A 27,424-nucleotide genomic window follows, 5' to 3' on the forward strand; every position below is an offset into this window, starting at 1 on the left:
TCATGGCCAACCCTCAGCACCAACAGCTACAACACAGGCCCTGCAGTGCAGTGCCTCACTGTGACAGTCAGGTTTGAAATGGTCCAAAAATGGGAGGGTAGATCCGGCTGCCTCACCTGGTGCCTTTCACCTGCTGCTCCTCACCCTGGGGCTGCAGCAGCTCTCACTTGCCCCCTTGAGAGCAGGCTGGGGTGGGGGACAGCAAACCCACCTTCAGGCTTCATGGCTGGCAGGACCCCCGTCCCACAGCCAGCACAGGCCCTGAATCCCAGCACATGTACCAGGGTGTGTATCTGCCACAGCCCTTCCCCCCAGCCCCACCACTGCCTCTCACACGGACATCCAGGCTCCACATCATTTCAGCGTGCATATTTATCGCTTTCCCCCCACAAGACATGTATTTGAATTCACTTTTGGTAAACATAACCACGGGAGATGCAAATTTGTGCCTAGGAAGCATAAATAACTCCACACAGATAGACACACACACATAGACAGCAAACACAGACAGGGTTCACCAAGGGAAACCAAGAAGTGCAGAGCACGCCCTGAGGCTGCCACCAGTTCCAATGGCTTTGCTAATCCACCGAGCCAAGAGGATTCCTCCTGCTCTTGCTTTGCAGCAGCTGGTGGGAAAACAAAGCTGGGGAGGAGGAGTCTAAAGTTGTGAATAACCCATGAAAGCATCATGGCAATTCCTGGCTCTGCAGTTTCCTGCAATCATCTCAAAGGAATGGTTCCAGTTGTAGGAAGTTGTAAGTCTTTCACAGTGTGAAAGGGTGGAGGGGCACGGGGACCACCGCGAGGGAGGAGCAGCAGGTCATCTTGCAATGTCCCATTTGCAGCCAGCCGATAAACCTTCGTGTGGGAACATCGGGGCTAGATGCTCCATCTAGGTCCTCTTCTGCCCTCTCTAAGGTGCTGATTTTTCTTTAGCTGAGAATAACCTTCAGCGGGACATCATGCGAACAAACTCTGCAACCAACAAGAAAAGACAGCCCTGAAGCAGCAAACATCCACGGTCCCCAGCCCAGCCCTCGTTCCCTGCTGTGGCCATGGTGACAATGGGGCTCCGTGTGCTACCAGCAGGTCAGCACCATTCCATGACTGGCCCCGAGGAGCTCACACAAAATGGGCCTTAATCCTTGTGCGAGGTGAAGTAACATGATCCCTCCAGCAGGGCAGTTCATTTCCTCGGATCCTTCCCCCTGCACAGCCTTGTTTGCACAAGCAACTCCCTGCAACCAATTACTGCAAACGTTACCTCCCTGCACTGTAATTGCAGAGCACGCTGGCTTGTAGCCTTGGGATGACAGCACAAGTTCTTAGCGAGCCCACCAACTGCAGCAGACCCAGTAATATTTTGGTAGGAACCAGTATTTATTTGTAGAGAAAAGTTTGCTTTGATGGATCGCTTGTTTTTGGAGATACAGATTAACTGGAAGGATACCCTGGATCTATTTCTTCACCAGCCTGCAGCTTCTGAAGTCAATTACAAGAGTTAAAATTGAGTGCAGATGCCATCAAATATAAATGTGTTTTCATTCTACACTTGAACTGACCGGAAATTAATGACCACAAAGAGGAGGGCAGTGGAAATTACCCCCTTGGCTTCTCTTTTCCCACTGATGGAGCTGTCCTTTGACAACTAAAGCAGTAACTCACTGAGAAAATGATACCAGTGTTTCACGTATTTTAACTGTCTAACACAATTCAGCTGCGGGGAACAAGGAGAGCTACTGTCATGTAATCAGACAGTGTGTTAGAACAACTGCACTAGGAAAACAAGCAGCCTGCCATGTTCTTGTGCCTTCCAACTGTTATATATGCTTAACCATCTGATAATACCAACTGCTTTCCTTGCCAGGAACGCTGAGCTCTTATTAGCATCACTCCTGCCATGGCCAGGATGGTACCATAACCAACCTTACTCTTTCCAACTCCTCCTGGCATGGGAAGTGGGAGAAGACATGAATTCTCTCTAGGATTAAACATGACACTTCTAGGCCAGATATCTACAGTGTTAGTGACACATCCAGCATGTGACCAACTTCTGGCATCAAGGTACAGCAACAAAATCCCTATAAAGCCAGGCAGTACGGTGAGCCAGAGGAAATGAAGGGTGCAATGCAGTCTCCAAACCTCCTCACAGCTCTTGCAGCAGATTGAATGGAAAGAAAATGCCCCTAAAATGAAGTCTGGCACTGCGTATGAGCAGCAGAAGCCGTTTCTCTGTGACAGGACATATCTCTTCCTATGCTAGAACTGCAGAGACCTGACTGAAATAGTGAGCAGAACAAGAAGATACACAAACGAATCCTCAGCTGAGGAATTATTTCTTTTTTTTCCTTTATACTTCAGATATCTGGACCCAGAATGTGCAAATCTTCCTTTCTGCTTCCACCTCCAAGCTGAAGCTCTGACTCACACGATAGCAGATGGACAGGGAGCATTCAACCCTTCTCACCTTCAAAGTCAACACGCCCATCTCCATTCAGATCCACGTCCCGGATGATCTCTTCAATATCCCGATGTCCCACCTGCTGCCCTAGAAGCTTCTTCATGGCTTCTCGCAGCTCACTGGTGCTGATCTCCCCATCGCCATTAGTGTCAAACTGCAAGCACATGAAAAAAATACCAGCAGGGGAAATACAGTTAAGGGAAGTGGATCTTGCACTGGGTTGGACTTCATACTGCCCTATTTTCCCTGCATGCCTTTTGTGTCCCTCTTTTTCCTCCTTCGTGTTCCTTTTGGTCTGGATTCGGTCTGCCTTTTCTCCTCAGAAACCTCTCATCACTACTGTGTCTGCACCAGCTTTCCTCTTCCTTTCCTCAAGAGCTCCCTTATCTCAGTGTTTTTTTCTGCTCCTCCCTTGTTTCATGCCTGGCTTGGCTGTTTCTCAGTCTTCCACTCTGCTGCTCTCTCCTCCTCTTTTCTTCCCCTGTAGGTCTTCTCTCCTTCCTGTTTCCTGTCACTCACCTCTCTGGGGGCCACACGGTAAGAAGCACTCACCTCTCTGAAGGCATCACGGAGCTCTTTTACACCAATCATGTCTGCAGTTTCTGCCAGCAGCTTTGGTCCCATCAGCTCAACAAAATCTTCAAAATCCACATGGCCGCCCACTTGGGATAAGACGAAAGATTGTGTGTAAGAACTCCATTTGTTAGCCAAGCCAAGCAGACCCTTTGCACTTCAGTGCGCCCCAGAGGGCTTGGGTTCTCCCAGCAGCAAAGCACAGAAGGTGCAGCATAGTGGAAGGAAAAGCAAAGGTACTTCTACAGCGTCTTGTATTTCCTGGACTGTAGGACAGGCAGAATGAGGTCAAGCTACTTCATCCTATGCTGCCATGGATTGTCACATTCTTATGGCATCGTGCACCAAGAATCAAAGGCTTGATCCTACTACAGCTTATAGCAACCCTCTGCTGTACCTGTGCCAAAGGGTACAGCAAGGCCACAGCATGATATTCATGCATGGCGTGGGCAGTGCCATGAAGCAGTGTCTTGCTCCATTAGCTGTGGATAATATACGTCCAACTGTTTGTTCATCATATTTATCCCTTTTCTTGTTTGTCCTCTATCTGAAAGCTGGCAGTAACATTCTCTAGTTCCTAGTCACTTGAGTGCCATTAGCAATCAGCTGTTTTTTATGTGTTACAACTACTTCTGGACCCTTCTCTTTTCTATATAGGCCTATGTCAAAAGTAGCACACACGAAATAGTCCTTTTCCCACCTGGTGAAGGGTAACATCACCACAGACAGGTGGTGACACAAACCAGTGCTGAAAGACAAAGGGCACAAACGATCACAGTGGATCAGACACATTTTGCCTCGACTCCACCAGCACAGCTCAGATACCATCCACAGGCACACGGCCAATGCACAAACATCCAGAGCAGACTGAACAGCCCATCCACCACCCGTTCTGACCACAGCATCTCCATCTTCCCCATCTCCTCCTTTAGTGTGATGCCATCTGACATCAGCTTCAGTGAGATGACATCCACGAACTGTGCGCTAATGTCTGACTGTCCAAATCAAGGGCAGTTTTACACCTCACAGATGTAAGCACGGGGGACAGCTATTCCATACGCTGCTCACATCAAACACAGTCCAAACAGTCCATTCTTTTTGTAAGCCAAAAAAACCCAACACATCAAGTGCTTGGGACAACTGAACAGGGAGATGGTAGGGAGCAAAAAATGAGAATGAAAAAAGAGAGGGAAAGAAAAAGAGAAAAAAAAAAGGAATGGAAACAATGAGAGACTGAAGCAGCCCAAAGCAGTGACGTGGGGCACAGCAGCAGGAGATGGGTGGGAATTACTCACAGTTCATGTTGATCTGCTGGGAGAGTTCAATGAGCTCCATTTCAGTGGGCATGTAGCCCATGGTGCGCATGCATTCACCCAGGTCCTTGTAGCTGATGTAGCCATCGCGGTCCTTGTCAAACTCCTTGAAGGCTTGTTTCAACTCTGCAGGAGTGGATCCAAAAAGAATGATATCGTCAGTGACAGCCTGAAACACCTTTACCAAGAAACTTCCCCAGAAGCAGCACTTTACGAGGCCTGACTCTCCAAGATATCACATACTTTACTTTCCTAGCAGATATTCCTATGAAGCAGCAATGACTGGAGTAATGTTGAATTTCTATCAGCAACACTGCTGATCCATTCATTACAGGAAAGCAGACTCTGACTGCAGATGCTTTGATGTATTACAAACTGACCTCTCTTAAACTGCACTCCCAAAATAAACTGGAAGTACTAAGTTTTCCCATCCTTTACCCTGCATTCTGTAGCCCTCACTGCAAGGATGAGCTTCCTTAGAGCTAAACCAGAGTCATGCTCTACAATGCTTCCCGTGGGAGCTGGGTGTGCAGCAGTTCTCTGACAGCCAGTCTCCCATTACCTCATTTATCCTCCTCTCACGCAGAAGCTGCATTACCTGTAAATTCCTCTACAGTTGGCACTGTTGCAGTTTTACTTATTATTTCTTTTGCTAGGATTGCCAGGAATTATTCCAGCAATTTGCTGTAATTATTTTACCCCCTGGGTGCCAACCATGGCAGCATGTTTTACTGGACAGAGAGAAAGGTGACACAGAAGGAGCGACAAGTTTTACCTTCAATTTCTTCTGGACGCAGTTCTCTATCCTGCAAAAAGGGAACACGCTACGTTAATGTCATTTTATTGCCACAAACAACATTCAAACATGTTGGAGCAAACAGTTTTGGGGACAGTCTTGGGGCCAAGCCAGAAAGCGAGAGAAGAAACAAGAAGGTGATGACATGTTTAATACCATCTACCTATAGCTCTTCTGTGGAAGCCCCTCTCCATCCCACCTGCTGGACGGGGCCATGAAGGATATTCCCCCAGACAGATGAAACCTGGGCCAGCACAAGCCCTGTGTGTGCAGCATCCCCACCTGACAGTGCTGTGAGTATCACAGGGCTCGTTGCGTCATTCCCCAGCACAAGTCCTGGAGCACAGACCGGCCCTGCAGCTGCTCTAGAGCTCTGACTGTATTTCCTACCTACTGTTGAAACAGCCAGATCAAAATAGCTGGAAGCTGCTCCTGCCACCAGAAGCTACAGCACTGTCTGCTTGGATCCCTGCCTGATCCCTGTCCTGCCAGCGGGACAAGGACAGCCAGGAGCTTCAGCCAATGCCCCCAGCACCATCTCCTACAGCCAGTCACCCCAGAAAGGCAGGAGCTCTCCCCTTCCTCCCAGCCTCACACGAGCACTTTGGAACCAAGCATGAAGGCAGACACACAACATGTACATCCTCAAGGTCATCTACAAACAAAACAGGACAAGGATTCACCATGTTCAGGAAACACTGCAACATCCAGTCTGAATTTCTTGGAAGAAGGGGGAGGTTATAAAAAAGTATAGGAAAATTCCAACACCGCACCAAGAAGAAGAGACAAGCATGGAAATGCGCTGCTGCCTGGTTTAAATGCCCGCTCTAATTCCTCTCATGGCTCCCAGGCAAATCCAAAAAATGAGAGAGTCTGGAAACACAGAAATGGAATCTCTTTTGTCGTCTGACTCTCGGCTCTTCCCCTCGGCCATGGGGAGTTTCTCCTTGCCTTCCAGCTGTCCTGCAGTCTCACCACACGTCCCTGCAGACAGAACCCTCGGACGGTTTGAGAAGGATGATCCTTTGCTATGTAACCACAGGCTCCTCTGGAAACTAATGGCGGCTGCTCGGAGCACACAACAAACTAGGACACACGCTGGTTTACGTCTGTGCAAAAGGGGCTGTGCCAGAGCAGTGACCAGCGTGCAGCTCATAACCTTCCCAGAGGCATCTCTGCGCTGGATGGAGCTGTCAGAGCGTGCTGGCTCTGCAGCTTCATCCTTCACAGACCTGGTATTTTCAAACATGTCATCCCATTTGTTCTGCTTTCATGAACACCAAGCAATAAAGCAGTCCAAGCCCCATGTACTAGACGCAGGAGGCTTTATTGCCCTCCTGCCTCACATAAAGCAGCGGATGAGAACTGCCATGGGCAGCACCAACACCGCATGCACCTCAGTGCAACCAGCTCACAACCAGCGCTCCATATGGCAGCAGCTGCAGGGCTGTGGTTGGCACCGCGGTACTGACAGCCACAGAACTGCTGTCTTGTGAGTGCCTGAGGACGGGACAGGCCTTTATCCAGTGCAGCCATCACAAGCCTGTCCTCCCCACTCACCACGTTGCAAGCAACATGACCAACACGTGTCAGAAATGAGGGCTTCAGCTCTCGTTCCACACGCCAACAGGGCTCCAGCACATCTCTGCACATGCAGATTATATCATCAGAGAGCCACAGGCTGCGAATGCAAAAGGAGGAGGAGGGTTTACGTCCCTCCAGGAATGTGACTCAAGTGGTAACTAACGTCACCAAGAGGTTTTCTGGTTTAAATTGCAGAAAAGAATTTGGAAGATAAAAAAAAAAAAATCATACAGGAGGAAAACAGCTTGAGAAGAAATGAGTAGGGAACATACGGAAAGAGGAATACAACTGTCCAGAGTTCAGATCCTCGACATGAGCAGAGGTGACCCTCAGAGAGCCCATTTTACATAATGGTCTTACTCTCGTTTATTTCTGTTCCGTGCACAATAAATCCTGTTGGTCCAGAGAGTCAGTAAAAACAAAGCTGTTTATCAGATGCACTTATTCTACGACAGGGCAGAGACATCACTAATCCTATTCTGGGGATGCCTTTGGGTGCGCTGAGTTTCCAGGGCTGAGCACGGCTACCTGTCAGCGTGAGCCTTCTGCAGGGAGCTGGGCCCGTGTCCTACAGTGGGAGCTCAGCCCATGGCACTGCCAGCCCACGTGCTGGTGTCACACCGTCACACCTGGTGCTTTAATGACTGACCGAAGGAAAGTGATCGCTTAGAGGCTGAACATTAAGAAGAATAAAATCCCTTTGATCAATAATGACTGACTGCAGTTCTTTGTTGGGTTGTAGGTTGAAAATGAGGTTTTGGAAATTAAGATCTAGGTGTGTCCCCCAGCCGTACATAACCATGTCAGTGCACAACTGTGTAAGGCATTTCCTACAGGGGCAAGAAAGCTCCGTCGGGTAACTGGGGTGAGCTTTGTTTTACCAGAGGAATATGAACTGCACAGGATTAGTGTGTAACGTTGCACATACTCATCAGGTTTCTTTGTCCATGTCTTTAAATGCATTACTGTCAGAATGAATCTTTATGTGCAAAAATACACATTACTGCATGGAAAGATACGGTATTGGTGTGCATGTCCCTGCCTATTTAACACATCCACATGAATACCTCTCGATTTACATACAAGTATATTTTTTCACTGTTTATATGCAGATACCCACGAACACAGTCATAAATAGGTGTGACTGACAGATAGATGTGTTTTTGCTATCTATCTGTGTGTACGGGCAATAGCATTTGGCCGTCTGGCACTATTTACCAATGTGAGGACAGACTGATGTTCCTTGGTTTCTTTGCCTGGGAACGCTGCAGCGTCAGGCTGCGTATAAGAGCGTATGAGAGACTACGTTTGGGCTTCTGCAAGGAGGCAGATGCTCACTCATTTCTGCCTGTATTTGCATTCTTGCTGCGAGCTGACAGCAATGGTAACAAATACGGGCATCTCTGTGGGACAGCTTGTTCCCAATATGGATGCCCTGATTTGCATGAAAGTGACTATTTAGCCTTAAATGCTAATCTGAGCCTCTGGGAATGTGAGGTGGAAGTCTTGCTGGAACAACAGCTTTGAACACTGGACTCCTCTGGAGTCCATCTGACTGTGTAAGTCCCAAGGTCCTAAGTTCTCCTCCTAAATCCACGTAACATCATCTGCTTGAGTTTAGGCTTTGATCTGTTTGTCACAGCCGCGCTTTTAGAATCCCCCTCACTTGGTGTTTAGTTACAGGGATATCTTTGCACATCCTTCAGGTTAGACATTTGCTTGTGATTGCATTTGTTGGAGCTGGAGCCGGGATGCTCGAGCCCCAGGGTTGGGGGTTACAGAGCTCCACGCACATGGAGCACACGGGCAGCCCCGCATCCCTGTCTCAGGTCCGGGTGGCTTAGTGCGTGTCTCACCCAGCAGGGTGTAACTTACGTACAGGCTGCCTGTTTTCTGCGAAGCCCTTCCTCAGGAAGATGCATGCTGGCCCCAGCAGGTTGTGCATGACGGCGCAGTTCTGGGCCAGCACCATGAGCGGACCCTGGTACTCCGACGGCCCCTCTTCGCTCGTCTGGACAGCCTTATAGCACGTCTTCTCCTCATGGCGGATCTTCCCAGCCAACCAGCAGCAAGCAAACAACACAACAGAGGACGTTACCTCCCTGTCTCACCCAGCCTTTCCTCTGAAGATTTACTGAACCGCCTCGCAGAGCCATTATTGCTAAACTTCCTTCATCTGGTCCACGCTGCGTCCCCCCCCACTGATCTATTACGGTCTGTATAGAAGCAGTAAGTCCAGCAGTTCACTTTCAAAAGCTGACAGAAGTACAGCCAACCGGGAGAGTTTTGCTTTGAAATGACATCAAACTCTCAACTCTCACATCTGCCCTGATTGAGCCCAAAGGGCTGAGCTCCCACTGCCGGCTGCAGACTCAGTGATTCCTCAAGTGAGCTGCCAAGGCCAAGCACGGCCCGGCACGAGGGGACGCGTGCCCTGGGCACAGCTGCTGGCAGAGCCTGGTTGGCCAGGGCCCCCCCAGGAGGCGAGGCTGGGCCTCCCCAGACACTGGCTGGGCTTTACATCTCATCAGCCAGCATCATGCACAGTACAGTGTTATCAAAAGGCCTTTTAGGGCATCAGGTAGCTTTGCCAGCAGCAGGCTCGCACTCCTTGTTCCAGTGCTAATTAGTCACATCCTCGAGGTCTCAGGCAGGTTCTGCACTGACCTCTTCTCATTGCTGACATTTCCAAGTGGAGGTCAGTCACAAGCATAACAACTTTGTCCATTTGCACATTTTTGTAAGTGCAGGTCCTGCTCAGCCAGGGCTCCAGAACAGGATCCAGCACTGGATTTTATAAGGAGGTACTGCTTTCCTTTTATAGAAATGCATTTCCCTGGCTCTGCAAAAAACATCTTATCCTGATATTCCCATGCAGCTATAAAAAGCCAGCACAACCCACAGGACCCTTGGTGTTACAGAATAAACATTAATCATACACCAGATTCCTCCTCAGGAATGACTACTTTTACATCCAGTGCTCCCAGGGGTGATCAGAGATGCTCTGTCAGTTGTCACTGTCTCCTCCATTAACCCTTTCCTTAAAGCCTGAGGTGCTTTTTCAGGCTGAAGCACCACACACACACATGCACACACACCCCTCTCATTCTTACCAAACCTCCTGTATCTTCGTGCTGTGTCTGTGTGCTGTTGCCTTGCACACATGGCTTGTTTGCATTTTTATGGTCTTACACCAATCTGCTGGTGTATAATGTCATGTGAATATTAAGCACCAAAACAAAAGCAACCCAAAAAGCAAGCTGCGAAGGAAGAAAATTATCAAGCAGAAAAGCATTTTTGTTGCTGTCATGGAGAAGGTAAAAGTCTGTCTCCAATTCAGGGTGACACACAGGACGCTTGTCCTTTAAAACCTGAAAGATGAGCATCCATCCACAACTGGCGAATTACCAGCTCAGCTAAATATCGTGGCATCTGTGTTGAACTGCACAGCATCGTGACATCAGCACAATGTCATTCCAAAAATTACCAGCTTTTTTTTTTTTCTTGGCACATTTTTTCAGTTTAGTATTGTAAATAATACGACTCACTTAAAATAGCTCACATCAGTTCTGCATTTAATTCCGGTGAAGACGGATGAAAGACCAAAGGCCCCATTGCCTGCACCTAATCCTTGTTTTCTGACCCTTCCAATGAATAGAGCTCCCTGCCAACTCTCTCAGCAGTGCCAAAGGGTGATCATCCCATTATTTTCCTGTGTGTGTAAATATTGCCAGTTTGACGAAGCAGTTGCCAGGAGCAGTGAAGAGCCAGCCAGACATCCAGCACCAGGTCTCTCAGTGAGACCCCTGCAGGGGCTGCTGCCCTGCCAGGCAGCCCCAGGCACGAATCCCTCTGCCTGGCAGCCCCCCAGGCTTCTCCTGAAAGCATCCCCTCTACCACACTCCTCCTTCATCCAGGCAGAGCCAGGAGGGAAGCTACGACAGGGGTGCAAAGCAATATCAGCTGCCTGTTAGAGGGGGAAGGCAACATGCAACAACAAGGAAAATAGAAGGAAAGGACAGGGTCCGCATGCCAGAGGGTCTTTGCTGAGCACCAGGTCCAGAGGCATCTCTTCATTACCACTGAGGGTGGAAAGGCACCAGAACAACCAGCAGGGTCCTTGGGGGAAGCAAGCCTGCTGCCTGCCAGCACTGGGAGACAGAAGCCTGAACATCATCATCAAACAGATGAGGATGAGTCCCTAACTAGGCCAGACCTGGAAAGGGTCCCCAGCTTTCTGGTTGAAGTCACATATTGAAGAGAATAAACCCTCGTACCCAAGTTCAGATTTCACACACACATCATCTGCAGTCCCTCGTTACCATTCCAGTGAAATGCAAGAAAAGTGTGAGCAGGTAATGTCCCTCCATTAACTTTCCCTCAGGAATGGATATTATGAGCAAAAGGCCTTCAGATTCCTAAGCCTTTCTCCTAATCACCTTAACTCTGTTTCCACCCGCTGAGGCAGGAGCACATGGTGGAGATCAGAGCAATAAGAAAGCTGTGCCTGGTAGTTCAGGCTTAACAGCAAAGTAGTGCTGTGGTCCCTGGACATTCACATTCAAAGGAGCTTTAGGGAGACAGGAGTAGGGTGAGGACACAGGAGAGTAGCAGGCAGAGAGCGATTGCTTCTTCCCAATATAACTTAGTACCACCCAGGGCCTCATCTTCCTCACTGTGTTTCCTCTGAGTTTGTCCCAGGTAAAATCTAAGAAAAAAAGACAAGGATCACAGAAAAGCCAAATGAAGACGTGCAGCATGAGTGACCCACCAAGCATCCACCATAACCACGTGTGTTACAGCCCAGAGCACAGCCCTCAGGATGTCTCAGGGTCGGTTCCTGAGGCTGGGCTGAAGTCTGAGAACTCTCTAACTCAGCTTCCTCACTTCCCCGCTTTATTCCTGCCTTCCCAGGCCTTCTCAATAGCACTTCTAAAGCGCAGTATTTGAAGCAGCTTTTAGGAACGAAAGCATAAATTACCTAAAAGACTGATCACACAGAGATTGTAAGTTATTCAGTCTATTTTGATTCAAGAAGCCCGGCCACACTTCAGATTTTAATTGCAATTTCCTTGATCATGTTGAGCACAGCTGCAGCCAGCTCCTCTCATTGCAAGTCAGAGGCAGCCGAGGAGCAGCCAGACTGCTCTTTTTTTTGGATGTACATTTGGGTAAACCTCCTGCCTCTTCCTGAAGGTCACCCTGACCCAGGGACCAGTCCTGGCACTATCAAACTGCAAACTCCTTCCTCATGTATCCCAGCTATGCCCTTCGTGCCACAGCTGTACCATTACTGGCCTTGTTTACAGCTGCTAAGAAGCAAACCATGCTCCCACACAGAAGAGGCACAACTTAGGCCTCCCTAGCATGGAGGTGCTCTGCTCACTGCAGGGTCTCCTGCATGCAGCATCCCGATGGCAGTGGCATTTGCTGCCAGCAAGGTCTCCGTAGATGTAGCACCTCACTTAAGTATTTCAGATGCTCAGCCTAACTTCCTGAGGAGTGAATCAAACAGCTTTTTGCTGAGTTACTGGATTTTCAGCAATGCCAAGCAAGAGCTGCGTGGCTGACAGGTACTTGGTGCTGCAACGCCTTCCGCAGTCAGGCAAGAAACACCACTAGGACAAACTGTTCTCACTGCAGTCTGGTCCCTTAGAGCAGAACAATTCCTGAATCTAATTCACCCTGGGATCACTTTAAAACCTCAGCATGGGGCAGTTTGCGGACTGGAGCCGAACAGGCACACATGGCAACTTGCATATGAAGTGCAGCACACACATGGGCCACACTGACGTGCGACACGACGCATGAACACACAGCTAATGCCTCTGTGCATGCCTCAAAGGCATGGGCAGATTGCAGAAAAGCATGCTTCTGTACCCAAATGCATGTCAGCAGATCTAGACATGTGCGTATGGAAGGATGGATGCGCGTAAAAACATATGCATGCCTACAGGCAGACTTCTGTGAGGACACACACTATGAGACAGAGGCACGTGCAGCCATACAAGCAGGGACAGGTGTGTTACACACCTTCCCCACATGCACACACACAACAAACACTGCCACCAGCTCACACACCTCCCATTGAGTGTGTAGAGACATAAAGGACACACACGTACTACAGATACGCTCGTTAACTGTGCTGATATGTAAGCACCAATAGAAGTACATACAAACACACATCCCCTCACGTGCCCATGAATGTATGTCCCAGGAGAAACAACACACACCATCAGACTCATGCAGACACCTCCTGGTTGAAGCACATGCACACACGTGTGCACACGGACACAAACTCACAGGTAGACACATACATCAGGATGCACTGAAATTGCACGTCAGTGTGTTGTGCACACCAGCAGGAACAAACCTGCACACACAGCAGTGCTCAGCCACACACCCACAGAGTGGGGCACACACCTACTCACGTGCATGCGTGTGCACGCACTGATTTACGCTCACATTGTGGCATCCCAGGCTCTAGTGGCTGCACCTGCACGTGCAGCTCTTACAGACAGGACTCCTGCAGAGAGCTGGACCCTTTGGACACATCCGTGTGTTTCTCCCACCCCTTTCCCACCTGCCCACGACGTCACCCATCCCACGAAGCGGGGGTGGAAACGCACAGTGCACTTTGATTTGGGGAACATACCTTTTTCGAGAGGTTTCTCAGTGGAGACTTCACACAGTTGCCCATAATATGCTGAGTCTGCCTTTCCGGTGGACTTGGTTATAAAGGAACTGAAGCAAATGATCCCATTAAAGGTATTCCTTGGGAGCAAAGCAAGAAAGGCAGCGCAAGGCAAATCCAAACAGCTACTGGCTGCTGGGGCTTCCCTCTTCAGGGAGCTTTTTCTCTCTCTGCCTCTCTCTCTCCGTGCTTTTACTTTATGTTCACTTTCTTGAAGAGATGAAGCAGGAAGGAGAGGGAGGGGAGAGAAACAGACAGAAAGAGGGAGAGAGAGGGAGAGAGAGTGAGAAGGGGAGAGAGGGAGGCGGATGTATAATCTACATCAGATTAATGTTCAAATCCCTCCCACCCCCCTCAATCTGCAGGCAAGATTGTTTCACTCATGGGAGAGGGCTGATTCAGGCAGAATTAAAACAGAGAGGCACTGCAAGAAGCGATTTCGGTGATGAGTTCAGCGAATCCAGCTAGTTTGGGTACACGCAGCCTCTGAGCACCGCAACCCTCCCCACCCCCCTTCTGACTCCTCTCAGTTTTTCAATCACCAGAGAGCTAGGCTGGCCAGAAGGCAATCCACTTAGGGGCTTGGAGCAGAGCGCAGAGCTCGTTTTGGAGCAGAAATGGACCATTTAGCTGGGTGGGACCTGTTTCAGCTTATAAAGACTAGCAGACCCACAAGTCCCTCAATCTTTTCCTGCCACACTGGATGCAAGCCGGGAGGCAGCAGTCCGGGATCCCAATGATGCTCTCAGCCCCAGGACAGTAATTTTTAACCACAAGGGAGATACCTGGAGCAAGTCTTAAGGTAAAGTTTTACCAGCTTTCTGCAAGTAGAAAAGCAACAGTGGGTTTTCCTGTGTCTACTGTAGATGAGCTCACACCTGAACCAGAAATCTGAATGGCCCCAGGCCGGGCGATGTGAAGCAAAGACTTTGGACATCAGATCCATTTATTCTGTTTCCAAACACCTGACCCCTGGGCTAAATAAGGGGCTCCATAACCAAGAACTAGCGCTGAGACTGTGCTTTAGGCCTGTTGTGACAACAGGATCCTTTCTGAAGGGAAAGGGATGAGTCCTCTGTACCTTTTCCTTTGTTCTCAGGCTGAGCGTTGGAGCATTCAGTCCAAAAGGAGGTTTAAACTGCAACACAAAACTCACCATCACCCCAGGCAACAGGACCTGAACAGGACAGTGAATGCATCCTGAGCCATGAAGCCACTGTGGTCGCAGTTCCACATGCAATGCCATGAAGAATTTCCTCCTTCAGGAAGGCCGGCAATGATCCTATTGCTCACCTCTGCAGCAGGTTTGTTGGATGCTCAGACTTTCAGCTGAAAAATGTCACAACTTCCTTTGCAAGCGTGGTTCCAAACAAAAGGCTCTGCAAAGACCAACCCATGGGCTGAGCACTTTGCAGCACTTTCTTTGTGCAGAAGCCCAAGACTCACTCTCCCAGCAGCTGTAAGGCTCTAGGACAGGGAAGGATGAGCTATCAATGTCACGACAAAGCAGGGCTTATTCTGCTTCCATCCTGATGGTGCTGTGGTAAATTAAGTATGACTGTAAGGTGCACCAACAGTTGTTTCAGAGTCTAGAGGCTTCTTCCAAGTGTGGAGGTGAGTTTAGGAATGCAGCTACAAGAGCCAACAGCTTCTCCAGTTCTAGTCACAGCCAGATGTGCACAGCAATGTGGGACAGCACTTCTCAGTCTTCCTTGCACCAACCTCTTCCCAAGAAGGAAAGAAGAGGAACAGCCTCCTCTCAGGTTCTGTCAGGGCCTTCTTCACTGAATGACTGGGGAGGAGGTGCCCAAAGGCCCCCAGGCCCTTCAAAGTCAGATTGGAAAACACCCATTGTGTGCAGGGCAGGCAGGGAGGGTCACCTCCTAAATATTAACTTGTACCAGGGACAAAGGGGGTGGGGAAGCTCTGGTCTGGAAATCTCCACATCGGAGCACACCCACGCAAAGCAAGCTGGCCCTGCCACCTCTTGTCAAGGCTGGAAGATCCTCGACACAAGGGAAATGCACAGTCACCCCTCAGGGACTGTGCCAGCCCTGGGCCCTTGCAGCAGGAGACAATGCAGGAGGATGCTGAAACTCCCAGCTCCTCTCAAGGCTGCTATCTTCAGCTCCTTTTCTCTTTCCCCTCTTATAGCAGCTAATAAAAGGTCGACCTACCCTCAATCAATGTGCCTGTCATTAATAATGTCCTCTGTCAGCTGGAGCCATTCTCCAGGCTCCTTGTTTACTGACAAAGTGCATGTCTCCCTCGAGCAGAAGCTGCCACACAGCAAGCAAGGCGCCTGAGCCCCTGCCCAAGACAAACGACTCCAATTCCAGAGAGAGAGAAGAGAGCATCGCCTCACTGCCAAGAATGAATCTCCCTGTGACAGGCAGCAGAGGCCAGGAATACCCTGCAATCGAGGAGTGCCCCTTTCCTCTTCCTCCTGGAGCGAGGGAGCTGAGCAGAGGAGCCAGGAGGATCCACAGCAGCCCCAAATTGCCAGGGATAGCAATGAAAGAGAAACACCGAGTGCATCTTACTGAACTGTGAGTGCCTCTCAACAAAAGTCGAGATGGTCACCCCCTAAATATTAACTTGTACCAGAGTTTTATGAACCAGCTAACAGAAAATGACTGCAGCTGCCTGATCTCCTACCTTTCTTTCCTGCAGTTGCAGGCAGTTACAGGAAATGCAAAGCAAAGAGAGTACAGAAATCACCTGCCAGGCTTGGAAGGTTGTTCACCGTCCAGGAAGGGAAGAAGTGATGGGAGCCCATTTGCAGCAAGTTTGCAGCACAGTCCCAGTCCTTTGGCTCTGCAAGAACTGTGGCAGAGCCACAGGGGGCTGAGAGATATCATCGTGGACAATTTTCTTATCTCCTCATTTACCCTGAATCTCTGGGCAGCACATCACAACCTCACAGACAGACCCCGCTGAGTTTTTTGGAGCAAAATCACTGGAATCTTGTTCCCATCACCACCACAGCAGCTTAGAGATATGCAGGAAAGTGGGGTTAGCAGAAAGGTCATTAGAAGATTAGGTTAGAAGGAACATATTTTCTCTCTTTCTCCGACTGAGGCTGCTGTAAGAGAACATGAGATGCTGAGAATAAGTGTGTCAAAAGCATTTGTGTGTAGGTGCTGATCTGTGGGCATGCCTATATCTGGGGTAGTAGTCAGGGTGCGTGTGGGAGGGCTGCACACGCATGTATACTGGCTTTCCCACACTGTTCTTTGTGGCAATCACACTGTTCTTTTATGGTCTGGGTCTCTGCTGTAAACTCTCTGAGAATTAGTAGGAACTTCGTGACATGCATGACTTGTTTATGTGCTTGAATTCCCCCCTTTCCTCCAAAGACCACAAGAAGAGCAGAAACCTTTGTGGATGTAGTTTGGCACCAAGTGAGCTCTCAGCTCACAAGCAAGAAGAGTTTGGCGTATTGACTGACCTTAGGACGGAGCATGGAGGAGGGTGGATGTCTTGGTACCCAACGGGGAGCAATCTGGGTGGTTCAGTACCTTTCATCCTTTAAAAAGCAGCAGTGCTACACTCTGGGCTGGTACCACTGGTACAAACGCTCTTTCCAAAGGAAAATGTTGGATCCCACCTGGAATGCTAGATCAGGTCATTGCTTGTGACACAACACAAAAACACTGCAAACGTCAATCTCACTAAGAGGGAAGGGGTGATCTCTGAGGAGATTCACTTGGTGGTTATAGATCTGTATTTTGCAAGAAGCAACCCACTCTTGTTTATTGGATGACCTCAAATGTGCCGTAGCATTTGGATGTGTCAACATCTTTCTCTTGCCACGAACCCTCCTTCAAAGCTCCCAGCGCCCAGAACTCCAAACTTCTGTGACTGGCTTCCATTCTGTCTGCACCATGCTCACAAGTGCTTGTGCTGCATACTGAGTTCGTCTTCTAACCTGAAATGAACCTTAAGCATAGGTCCATATCAAAAGGCGGCACCATCAGGTATTGGCAGATGCAGCCCATATCCTCATCTGGGGGGAGGAATATTTCTGCAGAGAGTTTGGGAACTTTCTTTGCTGTCAGCTGTTCCAGAAGGAAAGCATTGCTGACTCATGCTGTGCATAATATTCTCCTCCATTAGAGCAATTGGATCATATTCAATCACAAACAACAGAAGGGTTATTAAAAAGAGCAAGAATGTTTTCCATCCCTCTCAAGGTAACAAACCCTGGACTGTCAACTTCTGTCAAGAACGGCTTTGTCTGTAATTAGCCAGTTCTATTCCACGTTAGATGAAAAGAGGTGAGCATTTGCCAAACTCCTGACACCTTCCATGCAGACCTGATGCACGTATTTTGCACTACCCTCCTTCCAAGTCCCTGCACAGAAGATATGCTGGTCAGAGCTCAGTGTGTTGCAGCTATTTTTTGCTTTTCAATGGGCTACAAAAAGACAAGTACAAGCTTGACAGCCCTGAAGTTGCTGTAACAGTTTGCCATGTATATTCAGTACAAGGATGGCTTAAAACAAACCTTATGTGGTCTCTTTCCTTTCCTTTGCTCAGGAACAGGAGAACTGTGAACCACCCTCTGTCTGGGACTGCTGCAGAAACAACTAATTGTGCCCTGGATCCCTCACCTCTTTCAAAGGAAAAGGGGACAGGAGTGGTCAGCATGTGGCTGCCACACTGAGGTGCTGCAGGAAACATGGGTGACTATCAGATGAGCAGAGCCCTGGCAATCAGTACTAACCAAACATTGCAAACCAAACCTGCAGGGACACGTGAGAGATGCCACTGTGGAATGGAGGTCTGTCTCACTTCTATTCTAAACAAGGACCTGGCAGCAGCTTTGGAAGGATCGAACTGCATATCCCAGTAGGAGATCTCCAGCCAGGTTTAAGTGCAGCTGGTCACAAACCACCTACAATCTTTCTGTGTTGTTTCAGCAGAGCACAGCGGGGCTGTTGGCGGTTTTCTGCTTCCTGCCTTCAACTGTTGTGACATGATGCCTCACAAAGTAACATGGCTGCCTGTTTCCTTCCAAGAGCAGAGAGTTTATTTCATCTGCGTGGGATGAAGCAATGCTATATATTCTTTCCAAAGATACAAGGTGCAAAGTACTCTAAGGGAGGAATGGATAGAATAGAGCTTAGAATATGGCTAATGACTTAATATGTACACAGTATTGAGCTTACGGTCTTATGCTGGTACAGAGAACTACTAAAATGAAATGTGATCACAGAAGCTACGATCGCTGTTTGTCTTTACTTCTAAGAAGGGCATTCAACTGAAACTGGAGGATTACTCGAGTTCATGGGCACTGCTGTTGCTCTCTAAGGTCACAGGAATGTCAGAGGGTTACTGAAAAGGGAACCCAAAGTTGGCTAAGCACCCTGTATTGAATGCATGTCATATAGCTGCTTGTTATTGGAAATCAATACCACTGTACCACACGTGGGCTCATTGGGGAAAACCAGCTACTGAAGCTGCTACACTAGAATGGACCACAGCTAACACAGCTGCCAAACCTGCAGCCTATTCACTCCATCTTTCCTGACACTTTGTTCAAACCCAACACTGCGTCAAACAAAAACCAAGGCACTGTAGATGGGCGAAATGCACGGTGGACTAATTTAAATGATAGCTAATTCATTATTGAAAGATTTTATTCTCTCAAAAGATAAGCTGGATCCAACCGGAGGGCTGTGCTCTCAGCGCATTAGCTCACGCTGCTGTATATTTCATGAATTTAATATTTAATGAATGTTCCTTTAGCTTGGTTTTATTTTGATGTCTTTCCATATCCTTTTAAAATACATTTGTTTAAAAAGTAAATCATTGACCAAGATTAATGTTTACTGGCAGATCCACTGCAGGCAGGCAGCACTGCCCTTCAGTGATTCCCTATGGCTGGCTCCCATCCCTCCAGCTTTTCAGAAACAACAAACGTGGTAAGTTCTCTGAGTAGAGCAAGCGGGGAGCTGAGTGGATGTGCTGAAACATAACGGTGTTCTTCTGTGTCCATGTCCATCACTGTGGAAAACACATGAGACGTACCTGGGCAGGTATGGTGGGTATCAGCAGGCAGGGACGTACGTGTGCTCTTGTTTTAAGCACAGCAGTGTCAGTACACACAGAGGTGCTTGTATGGTCGCATACATTCATCATCAGCTGCATGCATACAGACTGTCGGTATGCAGACAGGACATTTATACGAAGGCTTTTTATGTCATCCCACATGCACAGACACGGGCTGTGCCCGCACATGCAGGGCAGGAAGCAAGGAGGCTGTATGAGATGTATGCAGGTACCCAGAGCGCTGCAAACAGCCGCCTGCTGCTCAGCAGGACGTGCCATTCCCCATTGGGAGAACAGGAGCTGCAGAGCTCTACCCTGCTTCCAGCACACCTTCATGGCCAGGCCCAGGACCCCAGCACCAGGGAAGGGGCTCCCAAAGGCAAGAGCCTGGCCGGCAGAGTACAAACAGCGGGGAGCATAGCAGGGAGATGGGGCATGGCAGGATGGGGCAGAGCACCTTGAGGACACATCTGGGGGTATCTCTGAGCTCTCAGAGGTGCCTGAAAAAGAGAAAGGGAAGCTGGGGGAGGGAACGCGGTGTTTCTTCTGGATTTTGTCTCTTCTAACCTGCACACCCCAGTCCAGTAATCAGTAAGTTACGATTACACAGTCGGATCAGCATCACTGTGGTTGCCAGTCAGTTTGAGCCACAGGAACAGAAAAAAAATCATTCCAAATTACTCTATTTATTTAACATTGTAAAGGAACAGCTATGAGAAGCTGTCCTTGGTTTGCCATAAGCCTTGATACATCACTGCTGCATTTACCCTGCAGTACAGTGTAGCACAGCACACAAGAACCTGCAAACCATTCCACCTTCACCTCTGCTATCTCACAGTGCTTTGAGCCATATTTCCCAGCACTGGCCCAGCACACAGCAGCCCGACTCACCAGTACCCGGGGCAGCTGTAAGCTTCCATCACAGGGCCAGTAATGCTGCTCCACTCAGCAGCAAAAGTCTCCCAGGCCTCTCTGCTGGCTGAGTTCTACACTCAGTCCTGATGCAGAAAAACTCTCGTTGGAATCAGATGAAGCTGAATTTACTCCCGTGTGGTTCAGACAATGTGCTTTGCCCCTGCTTCCCCCCCAGTGTGGGGACAAGTCCTGGCCCAAAACGGCCACTTCTGTCATGCTGGTTAGCTCTTAGGTCCATTAAGACCCGTTAGGATTAACTAAAGCCCATGAGTAAAGGAGGATCAAGCAGGGCAAGAACAGAAAAACCATTTGAGAGATGCACAAAGGTACCTTCCCTGCTTTAATGGTACTTTGGACGCTGACATTAAAAGAGGAATGGGAGGTGGTGCAGACAGGAGTGGCTTTTAACTGCCTGTACAAATAGAAATACAAAAGCCCCTTTGGCCACAGTGCTAACAGCAGAAGTCCGTAAATATTTAATGATTCCCCACGGCATTGTTTGACCCCTCTGATCCCCATGCTACCAGAAGCAATTGACAGAAAACTGTTGGAGAATCACTCCAATGAAAAATTTAACAGGCAGACAGGGTGTGAAAGCTAAAGAGCTCTGAAGCCAGTCGGGTCTCACATGGCAGGATCGCTTGCAAGTTAATATTGCATGGCAAGGGCCAAAAAAAGCTCTCTTAAAGGTGCCAGCGAGGCCAACTCTGGGGCACAGGAGGAGCACAGGGCACAGAACCTCTGCATTCCTGTGCCGCAGCACCTGCACCAACGAGCCCAAGTGCCAAAATCCTGCTGCACTGGAGGTGCTGCTGCCGCGTCACTGCTGCCCTGCAGTGCTGCCATAGAAGTGTTGCATCGCAGTCCCTGCTGCCCCTGCACTGCCCTCCCACCCTCAGTGCTGCTGTCACATTAATAACACCATCCTGCAGCCAGGCTGCCACCTCACTGTTATCACTGCCAACGAGGCCTTGCTGCTCCCTGTTGTTAGGGGTGTGCTGCCACTTGGCATCGCCCCGCTGTGAAACTGCACACCATGGCCATCCATAGGACTGTGTCAGCAGCGACAGCACGTTTATTGCTACATGACTCCTCTACTGCTTGGCCTCCAGCACCCTCCTGCTACAGGCCAAAATGGAATTATCTCCTCCCCACGCTCCTTTTCGTGCCCCCGTCCCACTTTGCTGCAAGATCACAGAGATCTCCCACCAGCTGCATCACCATCACTGAGTCACTGCCCAGCTCTCACTGCTGGGCTGAGCCACCACCACCATCCCGCTGCCACGCAGGAGGCACAACCAGCCCGTACTCACACGGCACACAGTCGTTGTGTCGCTTGGTGGCAGCGTCCCTGTGCTCACTCACGGCCGTGCTACCGGAAGGGCAGCACAGTAATAACAGCACAGTAATAACAGCACAGTAATAACACCACCCTTTGCTGCCTTCTGTTACAACGGGATGGTGCTGTCAGACCGGCACAACCCTTTGCTATTATCATGCCAAAAGTGATCGCCAGCGTATGGAACAGCTCCCATCTGGAATATTGTATTACTGCTTCATTAGGCTGCTAAACTCTTCAGTCAAACTACACCAGCACGCTGTTACCACATCCGTGCACTGCCAAACTCCTGCCGCATGGCACCAGTCTCACATCTCTGTTCTGCACAGGATCACATTACCACGCTGCTGTGCTGTCAGTGCTCGCTCTGCTCAGAGCTGTGCGGCGCCGCTCGCTCACCTGCTGCAAACTCCACAGCTCTGCTGCTGCTGCTGCAACCCCGAGCCAGCGGGGGAACGTTTCATCAGGCTGAGATGACATCCTGGCTTAGAGCAACACGTCACCACGTGCCCCTGCGTCTGTTAATTGGGGTAGCGCTAAATGAGTGTGGCTGTTTTATGATATCACGACACTGCTGCACCAACATTACACGAGAGCAATTAATAAAATAGCAGCACATCCCAGGTTCTGGCTGTATCCTAGCATTCTCCCGGAGTACACACCCACAGTGCACTATATTGCTGTGCCAGTTACATAAACACGGCACTTCTGCCTTCACTCCGTCTTTTTCCTGCACAGTTACAAATCTGCCTCCCTCAGACTGAATCCTGCGGTTCCGGGCTGCTCCTTTTTGCTCTGACTGCAGTGACATCCTCTGTGAAGTCATCCCTGCAATGTCTTCTGCAGATCTGATTGTACCTCTGTCTGCATCTGCACCATGCAGGAACAAGGACAGTGCTCCACATCTGTAAGGCTGGGACAAGACACGCCGGTGCTGCCGGATCACAGCTGCAGACATGCACCACTGTGCTTCCCTCCTTACGTGTACTGCTAAATTACTGTTTTAACTGTTGCACAGTGGGCTGTGTGGGCTGGAAAGAAGTTCTTGGATTAAATGAATCGTCTTCTGAGCCCTTGCTCTCTTCTGATTGCAGCATGAAGCTGGCTGCTGTTACAGCACCTGCAGCCTCGTGCTGCAGTCCAGGGCACTTCTGTGCTTGTGCCCACAGTTCCAAGCAGGGCTCCCGCACGTGTGAGCCCTCCTGAGCCCTGAGACACCCCTCACACTTCCACACACAGCAGTTACTTCTCCACTCACAGCAGCAACATCTCCATCATTCAATTCCACGACAGAATTTTCCAGTTCTGATCCCACAGCCTTTATTCAGCTGAGGATTTGATACCGCTGCAACAAAACCTTCACATCTCCCTTCCAGCACACAGCTCCCTGCACATCCCATATTGCAGCTCCCCTGCTTCTACACACCAATCCCTGCACAGCCCTACTACATCCCACTCCTAAGCCCCCACTAGATGGTTACTTTCTCATCGTTGCTTCAAAGAAAGTGAGAGATGAATAAGGGGAGGAATGGGAATAAATAATATTACGCTCGCAAATAAAGGTGTTGGTGATTGTTTCTCAGTGCTGTTGCTATGTGGTGAGTGGAAGACCAAAAGCCCGAATGTGTCTCTTATCTGTAAGTAGCATTGTGTGAGGCCAGAACTCAATTGTGCTAAGTCTGTAGTGCTCAGGAGTGTGTCCTGGCACTGGAATGCAAGCAGCAATGCAGGTAAGGACCGGCATGTTCAGTCAGGACTGTCAGGGAGGAGCCCTGACCTGGGTTTGGTGGCAGTGCTGGCTCTCTGGGGACAGGCAGCTCCTCACACTTCCAATCTACTGTCAGATGCATCTTCATGTTGCTCAGAACTCCGAGGCAGCACTGAGCCCAGGCACTGCTGAGCCCACAGATCTCCAAACAGTGCCCTTTGCTGTGACCCAGCGGGGCACCACAGCACTCACAAGGCCCTCCTTATTGCTGCTACAGAATATTCATCTATTTCTGGTACACCTCTGCCTCGTTCTGGAGTAAACACAACCGTAACTCTCACATGCAGCAGACTGTCAGTGAGGATGCAGAGCTGCCGAGAACAGCAGAGGTTTGATTTTGCTCTGGAGAAGTCAAGATGAACAGAAGTAGACAATGCGTCCTGGCAGCAGGATGAGCAGGGAGAGGTGTGTCACGTCCGTCCCTTAAGTCATCAAAATCCCCCTTGTTCTTTCTGTAATCTCAATCTGAAAAGGCATTCTGAAAGCCTCCCAAACCCACTTAAAAAAAGTAAAATGAAATAAAATAAAATAAAACAACAACAATAAAACCCACAAATCCTAACTCTGGCTTAATCGACCACTTCCAGAGCTGCCACCCAGGCTGCTGCCTTATACCTATAATTGTGCTTCTGGGAGACTGCAGTTACATTAATCTTCTGTAGATTACATCTCCCAGTAACATCCCTAAACGGCTCCAAAAGAAAATTTCAAGCCAGTTTCCCTCTGCCTTTTCATTTCTAAAGGGTAACAGCCCTGCCCGCTAATCCCACTACCAGAGGCAGCTAAAAATGACAGCTTTGTGCCGAAAGCGCTCGCAAACACCGAAAGCATCTGTTCCATCCTAACACAGTGATTGGGAAGGCTTCGGAATTGGGTCAGGATTTTTTTGTCATCCTCCCCACTACCTTCTCCTGACAGCTTCTGCCATCAGAAATGATTCATACGCTGATCGTACAGAAATGTACCATAAGGAGATGTAAACAAATACAGCAAAGCAAGGCGGGGAGCCAGAGAGATAGAATCCAATAAGTAAATATTCCTTTTTTGTGTGTGTGTGGCGGGGGGGAAAAAGAACCAAAAATCGCTTTCCCTGCTCTCACCCCCCGCCGGCAGCGCCGCAACTTCTTCCCCCGGCGGTTGGCAGAGCACGGTCCGGCGCCAGCACCACCGACAGCGCCCTGGGGCCGTGGCCGTGCCCCGGTGGGAGCGAGGTGCCCGGCGGGCGGAGCGGGGCTCTGCCGGGGTCGCTCCGCAGCGCCCCGGCGGTACCGGCTGCTCCGGGGCCGGTCGGGAATGAAGCGGCGCGTTTATAGCGCGGATGCGCCCCGGGGTCGGTGCCCGGCAGCGGGACGAGGGTGAGGAGGGGAAGGAGGGAAGGAAGGAAGGAGGGACGAGGATGGGGGCGAGAGAGGGGGAGAAGGAGGAGGCGGCGGGGGCTCCGCGCCCCTTACCTGGCCGAAGACCGAGCTGAGCATGGGGTGCAGCTGGTGGAAAAGGGGGTCCGCTTCCACCGACCGCTCGCTGCCGCTGGACTTGGTAGAGTACTTGCTGCTGGATTTGGACAGAGGCGAGGCGCCCTCTGAGAGCTTCAGGGACTCTCTGCTGGACCTCTGCCTGTGACTGAGGAAAAAGTCCTCCTCCGCCTCCTCCCCATCCCTGTCTGAGAGCTGCTGATGGTCCTGGGGGTGACCGTGGCTGCCGTGCGGCGGGGGCTGCTGGTGCTGCCGGGCCGGTCTGGCCGCTTCCTTGCCGTTGCCTCCTCTCCTCGGACCTCCTTCCGCGGGCTCGGGCTGGCTCTCCCCCCGTCCATGTGACAGCTTCCCCGCGCCCCTCGCTCCGTCCTCGCGGGCGCCCGGGTGGCAGAGCGGCCTGCGGGCACTGGGCTCCCCGGGGAGCCCCTCCTGGCTGCACTCCCCGCCCGCCTGCCCGCCTCGTCCTCTGCCGTCCCGAGCCCGGCCACCGCGGGGCTGCGGTTGGTGCTGCCCGCCCGCCGCCCGCCGGCTCCCCGCAGCCTTCAGCAGCGAAGTGCGGGACTCGCTCTTCGCCATGGAGGAGCCGCTCATCGCGGGGCCGCTACAACCGCATCCCCGGCCGGGCGGAGCGCTGCCGCTGCGGGCAGGGCTGCGGCGCGGCGCTCACGGCATGTCCTGCGGAGCCCCGCTTAAATCCCGCACCGCGGCCCATGTGACAGCGCAGACAAAGGCCGCGGAAGGGGCGCTCCCGCGGGGGCTGGCGGGCACCGTCCCCCGCCGGGGCTCCCCCCGCGCCGCCGCCAGGTGAGCCGGGGCCTCCCCCCCGCCGGGGCCGGCTCGGGCCGGGCGCGAAGCGGCGCCGCGGAGCCGCCGAGGGGGTGCGGGAGTGCGGGAGTGCGGGAGGCGGCGGGCGGCGCTCCCGCAGCGCGGCGGGCGGGCAGGGCCCGGCGGGGAGGGGGCCGCAGGGCCGCACAACCCCCGGAGCGTGGCGGGGGGGAACCGCCGCCAACAGCCCCGGAGCATCGCACCGGAGCAGCGCGCGGGGAGCGGGAGGCGGCGTCCCGCGGGGTGCGGTGCGGGCCCGGCCACGGGGGATCCCCCGTCACCCTGGGGAGGAGCGCGGCACCCCGCACCGGGAGGACAGCCCTGCAGGAGGCTGCAGAGCCGTCGGGAGGCACCGGGGGGGGGGGGGGGCGTAGGGGGCCCGGAGCCCTGCCTCGGTGCTCCGCCGGCCCGAACGGGGCCGCGGGCAGGACCGGCGCTATGGGGCAGCGCCCAGCGCTCGTCCAGGTGTAGCCGGGAGGACTCGCAGCCCTCGGGAAGTTTTTGTTCAGCCTTTGAAACGAGCAAATGAGCGCAGAGGTTTCGCCGGGGCACATCGGGAAAGGGGAGACAAACGAAGGGGCTTGCATCTAAAAAGCAGATTTTTTTACCGTCTTTGTCATCAGACGCAGGTAATTAAGTGCCAACAGGTGGTTCAGTAATGATGTTCTGTTTAAAAACATTAAAGGCTAATGGTGTCAAATCAGACATATGTTCCTGGTGAGGGAAGGACCCGGTTGCTTCTTGCTCATCTTCAGACAGTGATTGTGCCTCACTGCCAGACTTGGATACCTCAGCAGTTTACGTACCCAGAAAGATGAAGGTGTGATTATCACATAATAAGCTTACTCATGCTAGCTCTGCTCTCGCTGGCACATGCACAGCACTTACTATGCAGTGGCACAGACTTCAGTGCAACAACCAAAGTGCAACTTCTCTGCAGCCTGAGGTTCCATTCCAGCCCTGCTGCCGTGGCCTGCACAGCTACACGCACCGGGAAGGCTGAAGCAGCCACAGAAAGCAAATTACACCACAGTCCAGCATCAGCATCCGCTGCCCCTTCTGCTGCACAGTCAGCACCAGATACACAGCAGCTCACACAGACTCCACACAAGGCACCGTGTCCATGCTCAGGATGGCAGAGAGGCTGGTGGCCCCTCTGCCCGGGACCCCTGGCAGCAGCTGGCGTGGTGGCTGAATGGGGCTGTTGATGGGAATTATGATGGGGATATTTGTTGAGCAGCAATTCACAGATGCAGCATCATTTCAGCTCCTGATTTAAAAGCAAAGTGCTGATTGTTCTTTTTTCATCTCCAGAAGAGGCTTGCTACTGTTTGGTATCACCAGTGCAGAAGCACTGCTCAGAGGCAGCATGGCTGGCTGCACGTGAGCCCTGGCTCTCATTGCAGCAGCTGCACTGCTGGAGCCATGGAAGCCGATGGGGTCCTGCTGGGAAGCCCAGAGGCAGCAGGAGGCTGAAATGAGAATGTCTTAACACCACCCCATCCTGGGGAAGTTCACTGTGCTGGGTTGTAACACTGGAAGCTGCCGTTTCTGGAGCCTGCTGACAGTGTGCTGCAGTATGGAAGTTCAGATGGGTGAGTCCTGCCTGGCCCTGACTAGTGCTGCC

General features: G+C 51.0%; 1 protein-coding gene across 2 annotated transcripts; it reads right to left on the reverse strand.

The window, feature by feature from the left end:
• Positions 1-354: 354 nt before the first annotated feature.
• On the reverse strand, positions 355-25,800 carry CABP1 (calcium binding protein 1). 2 transcript variants are annotated; one of them, XM_032447795.1, is made up of 6 exons: positions 24,952-25,779; positions 5,123-5,153; positions 4,330-4,473; positions 3,014-3,123; positions 2,468-2,615; positions 355-975 (listed from the first exon to the last, which is right to left on the reverse strand). In XM_032447795.1, the coding sequence occupies exons 1-6, from the start codon at positions 25,561-25,563 to the stop codon at positions 950-952; spliced, it is 1,071 nt and encodes a 356-aa protein (XP_032303686.1). In that variant the 5' UTR covers positions 25,564-25,779; the 3' UTR covers positions 355-949. The 2 variants fall into 2 exon arrangements, with proteins under 2 accessions (XP_032303686.1, XP_015733658.1); XM_015878172.2 differs by lacking the exons at positions 355-975; positions 2,468-2,615; positions 3,014-3,123 and adding an exon at positions 8,607-8,777 and having other exon boundaries at positions 4,468-5,153; positions 24,952-25,800.
• Positions 25,801-27,424: the final 1,624 nt, after the last annotated feature.

This window comes from Coturnix japonica, chromosome 15 (assembly GCF_001577835.2).
Source record: "Coturnix japonica isolate 7356 chromosome 15, Coturnix japonica 2.1, whole genome shotgun sequence".
Lineage (NCBI taxonomy): Eukaryota > Metazoa > Chordata > Aves > Galliformes > Phasianidae > Coturnix > Coturnix japonica.